Source organism: Centroberyx affinis, unplaced genomic scaffold (genome assembly GCF_046629955.1).
Source record: "Centroberyx affinis isolate AG114_WGS23_722 - 3 ecotype Tasmania unplaced genomic scaffold, CSIRO-AGI_Caff_v1 ptg000004l_1, whole genome shotgun sequence".
Lineage (NCBI taxonomy): Eukaryota > Metazoa > Chordata > Actinopteri > Beryciformes > Berycidae > Centroberyx > Centroberyx affinis.
In genome coordinates this window covers 1-6,506 of record NW_027278720.1, presented here as the reverse complement: position 1 = coordinate 6,506, position 6,506 = coordinate 1, and the positions used below count along the sequence as shown (strand labels likewise).

The window sequence follows — 6,506 nt, the reverse complement described above, 5'->3', positions numbered from 1 at the left end:
GGGCTTTATCCCTGTGTGTCGGCATCTTTTTTCAATTACATGTACTATGCTACAACTCTAATTTCACCAATGATCTTAACTCTCAGTCAGATAGCCTTCCAACAATAAATTTACTTCTTCGGCTGATTCACTTAAATCTAGTGCAAAACAATACTCAATGATTTTCTATTTTATCTGGAGTTTTTTTTTTTTGTATTTCATTTAAAAACTCAAATTCGATTCCCCATTACCCCTGTTGCAATTTTTTAACTGGGCAACATTTTTGTAACAACAGCACAGAAGGTCCTCTTTAGCAGCCAAACATCTCTAAACTGTTAGAATATGCAGATTGGATCATCAGCACTTATTACATTTTACAATATATCACAAAACACGTTTACAGATCATTTGTATAACTAGTTTGTGCAGTGTTTTTGTGAGTGACTCAAGAGGAATATATTGTTGCAGCACGACAACACAATTTAACATCACACCTCTTGAGTATTTTCAATGGCATCTACAGTTTCCTATGACTTACTTCCGTTCTTCAAAGCTCCGGCCTCTCCCTGAGATGAAGTCTGGGTTTGAGCCTCCGCCTTGGTCTGGTCTGCTGTCTCCACCAGAACTTGTGGCAGTGGTTGCTGATTCTTGGTCGGGTCAGCTGGTCTCTCCTGCGTTTTGCTTTGCCAGTTTGTTTCGGTCTGTGTGTGCATCTCCAGTGTCTTGCCTCTTGTTTGCTCCGTTGGATTGGAGCCAGTGTTGCATTTGTTGCATAGATCCCTCATGTCCAGGAGTCCCTGCACCACAACCTTGACAAACTCTCCAGAGCATGTCTGTGAGCTCTCCCGGAAACTGGACACACAGAAGATAATGTGGTCTGACTGAGGGTTGTAGCAGGCCCCGTAACCATTTGGCACCACGGGTCCATAGCAGCAGAACATCTCAACAGTAGTAGGGACCTGGGGGAAGATTGAATGCTTCAGACTGAGAACTGAAGTAGTAACAGTTTTATTAGTGTGCTCAAATACTGCTCTATAGCCAAGACTGCTAGGGTGAGTGTGTGTTGTGAATTTTGATAGCAACAGATCATCTTAACAAAAAAGCAGACCATTTACATCAATAACTAAGATCAGTCGTACTATCATGAATCATTTTGAGATGAAGTATAGTTTTAGTTAATCCTTTCGAAATTAGATGAACATACCTGACTTGTAGAAAGAATGAACTGATTACTGATGAGATATGCGTCATCTTTGAATAACTCTGGCTTCTCTACCTTCAGCTCATGTGCAATTTCACGCAGTCCTAGTAAGTGATTGTCTATTGCCATCCCAGTAATAGCCTGAAAAGGAGAATGCATAAGTATGTCGTTATATTTTCTTTGACAAGCATGGATATTCATTAGGTCAACATTATAAACAGATCTCTGGACAAGGTCAGATTACCAGAATAGTGTACTTGGTCTGTGCAGTTATGGCACCTCGTAACTTCTCCATCTTTTCTGTATCCTGGAGAAGTGAAGAATCAATATTAGGCTATAACATTCCCTCCATCTACAGTATATGATAAGTACAGTTTTGCCCAGTGGAGTTGTACATCAACAAAGACGTAAGATAACAATCATCAAATTACACTATTTAAAAAAAAAAAACAATCACATTGCATTTAAATGGATTTGTTAATCTGGATTTGGTCTCTGTGAGGAGAATCACAGCAGCATAAATTTACCCTGAATGAAACATATAGTATTAAAAAGAATAATCTTACACTTGTGGTCAGTTTCCCATCAGTCATTGCTTTGACAAAGGCCAGGGCTTCAGGTGTGGCTGAGCGGATGTTGTCCACTCTGCCCTCCTGAAAGCGACGTATGGAGGCACTCTCATAGGTCGACACTGGTCTTCCATGACACCTAGAGTTATGCGTAGAGACAAAGCCTGCAGTTATGTGCTGTGGAGCCATGGAATCAGTCCTGTGACACTGTGCTGTTCCCTACCTGTAGTAGGCTAACTGAAGGGCAACCTGGATGTAGGCATCTGGACTCATCTTCTGCCTCTTGATGAACTCTTTCCCGTAGTCGTAGAATTTGTGGACGTTCATGTCTAGGTTTCTCACCAGCCTGGGTAAACAAGAATACATTCTACTATTAGCTGAAATGTTTATTTTCTTCTTGTAGAAACCAGAGATCATAGTGAACCCTGACCTTTGGAGTTTGTCAGTGGAAGAGGCGAGGAGCTTGTGGATCTCTGGAGTGCATTTCCAGCGCAGTCTGCGTGGCGCAGGCAGCTCACTCACACTCGCAGCCCTGACGAGCTTAGATGGGCTGCCTATCCTGGTGTGCCGCAGGAATTAACTATTAATAAACTAATTAATAAACTACTGCATTTTATTATATTACTTTGAAAACCCTTACATGTATTTGAGCAGATACTCTGTGCACTGCACCAGGACAATTCCTTCAAATGCCGAATGTTCACACACCACTCCACAGCAACCGTCGGATCCTACAACAAACTGAGACAGTCATGCTGTTGTCAGTGGGATTTCCTGGGGTAGAACCAAATTGCTAAACCAGATCACCTAAGCTACACTTCATTTGCAGTTGCACTTTGATTAGACTACTTGTTCCTTCGTTTAGGCACAAAAACTACATGTGACTTCTTATATATATCATCCATAGATTGCAGTCACAGATTCAGCCTGCAGTGAAGATATGATTTGGAAAGGAAGCCTACGACTCTCTGGGTAGTGAAATTATGAATCATGTAAATCAAATCATCTAAATTCTTAATCAAAACATCTCTATCAAAGTTCATGCTAATGACATTTCCCAGGCTCAGGGGTTGTAATCCAATGGGAACCTCGACTCTCCTTCAGAATCTCTCCTAATCAAATTCTCAATTTGGCCTGGGATTAGCTGACAACATCCATTGGCATTACATGAAACCTATATGAATTTGTTCACCGTTGTCTGCCCTGTTCCTCAGTTTCCTGTAATTATTTAGCACTAATTATCCATATTCTTTCCCCTTCCTTTCCTTCCTTCCTTCCTTCCTTCCTTCCTTGTTTTTCTCCCACATTATTCTTTAAATAATTCTCTAACATAATTTAGAGCTCTAGGACACAATGAGCGACGTAACCCATGCTTGCTGGCTGTGCTCACTTACCTGCATGGGCTTGTCATACCAGCGGTTGCCCCCATTCTTGGCCACTCCTCCGCCATGCAGCATCAACATGGCCCGTGTGGTGTCAGTCTGGTCCGGCCCGCTGGAATCATCCAGACACACCAGGCACAGACAGCGCTCAATCATGTCCAGAGAGTCCCTGTTGGTAGACTCTAGAGCAAAATTAATACAGCAAACAATTCATCTGGTGGGCCATATAGACTGGGAAACACTGGCATCCACAACACTGATATTTTTAATGTTGTTAATTTCAACTCCAATCCAGATCCTCCATTCCAAACCCACCTCTCATGAGCACACTGCGAGACTCCGCCCACTCTGTCCGTCCATCCGAAGTGAGAAGACCGATAGGTGGGAGCTGTTCTTCTTCGCTGTCAGCCATCTTGACAATCTTCTCCAGCTGAGTCAACAGATCTCTTTCATTCAGTCGGCGGAAGTTGATCACCACATCCAGAACAAAGAACTAGACGGAGGTTTAGACAGGACACAAGCGGTTTCATTCTTTGTCCCTCAAGCCTTACCTGTGTATTAGGTGGGAATCTGTGCTGCAGGCCGAAGAGCCATACGATGGTATAGGAGGGTTTGTTACCTAACAACATGGACACATATAGACATGTACTTGTATGTGCCACTAAAGTTGCTGGTTGCACCATTTCAATCTGAGCTGGATTAGATCTTTAGTCTAGAGAGCCTCCCCTCCTCCACCTCTCTATCTACTATGAATAAACCACATCTAGACAATCTGAGTCTGCTGTTCCCATCTTTATATCCAGCAGCTGTTGTATCTGGGATTGCTTGTGTTATTAGCAATGTCGCTCATTAGTAAGATCAGTTGCTTATGGAGCATTAGATGGAGTCTTTAGTGACAGTGCTGCTCCATTATTTCTTATCAAAGGATTTGATAGTGGTAGTAAGTGAGCATGGTTTGGTAATTGTTTGATCACCTTTGGTTCATCTGATATTTCCATCCATGGTATAATTGTTTAACATGCTAATTAGTAGCTGACTTGTATAGGCCCATCAGTGTTTTATCACATAATCATAGCTCCAATAACGCCTATGGAAGTCTAATTCAGCGACAGTGCTGAAGGTTGCGGGCTGATCTAATGCAAATGTCACACATGCTATTAGCTAATTAACTTAACAGAGAGCACTTGTCACTGGGCTGTGGCTGTTAATCACTCACTGGGAGCCAAGTTAACATAGTGCCCACAGGACCTGTTTACCATCAGACACAAGTCAGTGGCGATCCATATGTTCTGGCATGACAGGGACATGATGTGTGGTCTAGTTCTCATTCTAATTAAGTGGAACAGTCTTTTGATATTGATAATTTTATGTCTATTGTAGATTTAAATTACATAGTGAAGTGGTAATATCTGATAAACAACTGTGCATCTTTTGTTGTTCAAACTTCACTACATTAACTGCTGAATAATACTAGTTGCAAAGGATTGTTTTAATGTCAATACTGATGTTTTTGGTCATAGGCCTTTTCCGCATGGATAAAGGTTTGTATGTCAGGTTGCATCTTTGTTTGATACTTCCTTGTCTGTCTTCCACTGTATCTGACCCTGAAAATGCACACAAATCTGACAAGTTCCTCTGTTGTATAATGACAGTCTGTGAGGATTTTGGATTTATTTATTTTTTTGCCATGTCTGACCTGGTTTTTACAGGCCACAATGATGTGTTCAGGTTCCGGCATTACGCTGCTCTCCTGGGCCACTAGTGTGTCCCTCTCAGGCCCCGGTAGGCGGTAAGAAGTGAAGAGACGATAGTATTGCTCCATGCACAGAGGGGTTCCAGCCAGCTGGCCCCGGGCATAGTCCACGGGCAGAGCATGTCTACACACACACACACACACACACACACACACAGCGCATGAACTCTATGTGAAGATAACAATTAACTTAAATTGAGAGACACATGCACTTACTGAAGTACTGATTCATTCATGTTCTCGTAATACATTCACTTACGCATCAAGGAGTGTCTTGTACTCCAAAACTCCAGAAATTAGGTGCGCAGCAAACCTAGGAAAGAGACAGCTTTCCCTGTGAAATGCTTTACTTCACAAAACACACACACATACTGTACTTGGTCACTCCTTCCCATGCTTGCGTGCTGATTCTCTACATATGGCCTTGCTCTTGATTTATTGTAGAACTGTATTCATGTTAACAGTATAAATGCCTTATGTAAATCATCTGGTTAAGGAGCCAGTCTACCCAGATCAATAGCATGTTAACCAAACCACAACCTTCATTGTCTATTAACCTTTCCACCAGCACCCTGGCCTCTCAGCCCTCAAGGCCTGCTGGGTAATGACCCTATCTGTCAATGTGAGCACTCTCATGTAGCAAGGAAGTGTTCAATTTAGGCATAATATAATCGACCAAAGCCACACTCTGAACATTTCACACAGTGAGGCTATCAATTCTTAATTCAGTATGCTTTAATAATCAAGACATACCTGTCAAATTACACCTTTTTTATGTAACAGTGCTTTACAATCACAGCTCATTCTTCTCAGTAGATCTACTGCAGTGCATGGCTCTCGAGTTAAGACTAAAGCTCAGTTCAGTTCAGCAGAGAAAAAAAACTCCATAAGAGACTTTTCCTGTGGCTTATTTGTCTAGCTATACTGTCCAGTGTCTCGTACCTCAGAGAGTCAATGGGAGCCCTGAAGTTCTGCTGTGGGAAAACCATAGCAGGGCTGGAGTTGACTGGAAGAGCCAGTCTGTTGTCCAGGTACATGTCATTCAGCCAGTAGTCATACACCTAGGGAAAGGAAGAATTCACTTAAAGCTGCAGTGTGTAGTCTTAGGTGTTTTAGGTGTCTAAAGTGTCAAAAATGTTTGTGATATAGCTTTAGTATTAAATAATAAATACTAAGTAACAAAGTACTTAATGCTGCAAGTGTAAAGTTGTATCTCTGGAGTACTGTTTGAAGCTAAAAAGAAGCTGTTTTGCATTGATGATCCTACCTTTCTACCTTTCTACCATTACATAAGCAAATTCTTCAATTATTGTTGCTTGGCTTTGCTTCACAAGCTTATTTTTGAATATATAATTCGATTTGAAACCAGTTTTAAGCATTTGCAAATTACTGTTATTATGTATTATTATTATGTGAGTCATTTCTTTCTTCACAAAACTACATAGTGCTAACCCTTGGACAAAATGAAGAACTAATCCTGTATTTGTGGTCTTGAATAAAGCCTAGTTTTTTAAGTTGTCAGTGCATTTTTAATCAATCAAGGAGTCTTGTATTAGTTTTAAATTTTCATTTTTTCAATTTTCTCAAACTAATTTAATTAAAGGATTAAGTAATGAATTAAA

General features: G+C 41.1%; 1 protein-coding gene across 1 annotated transcript; it reads right to left on the bottom strand.

Annotated features, from left to right (window-relative positions):
• Positions 1 to 506: 506 nt before the first annotated feature.
• Positions 507 to 5,965, bottom strand: LOC139641706 (choline O-acetyltransferase-like; the record flags this gene model as incomplete). The annotated part of the gene is given in 12 exon segments (XM_071516297.1): positions 507 to 938; positions 1,184 to 1,321; positions 1,425 to 1,487; positions 1,747 to 1,888; positions 1,973 to 2,095; positions 2,180 to 2,308; positions 2,390 to 2,490; positions 3,144 to 3,313; positions 3,447 to 3,624; positions 4,828 to 5,008; positions 5,144 to 5,197; positions 5,827 to 5,965. Coding segments are annotated over 12 exon segments (1,850 nt in total), but the record flags the coding sequence as incomplete, so codon positions are not given.
• Positions 5,966 to 6,506: the final 541 nt, after the last annotated feature.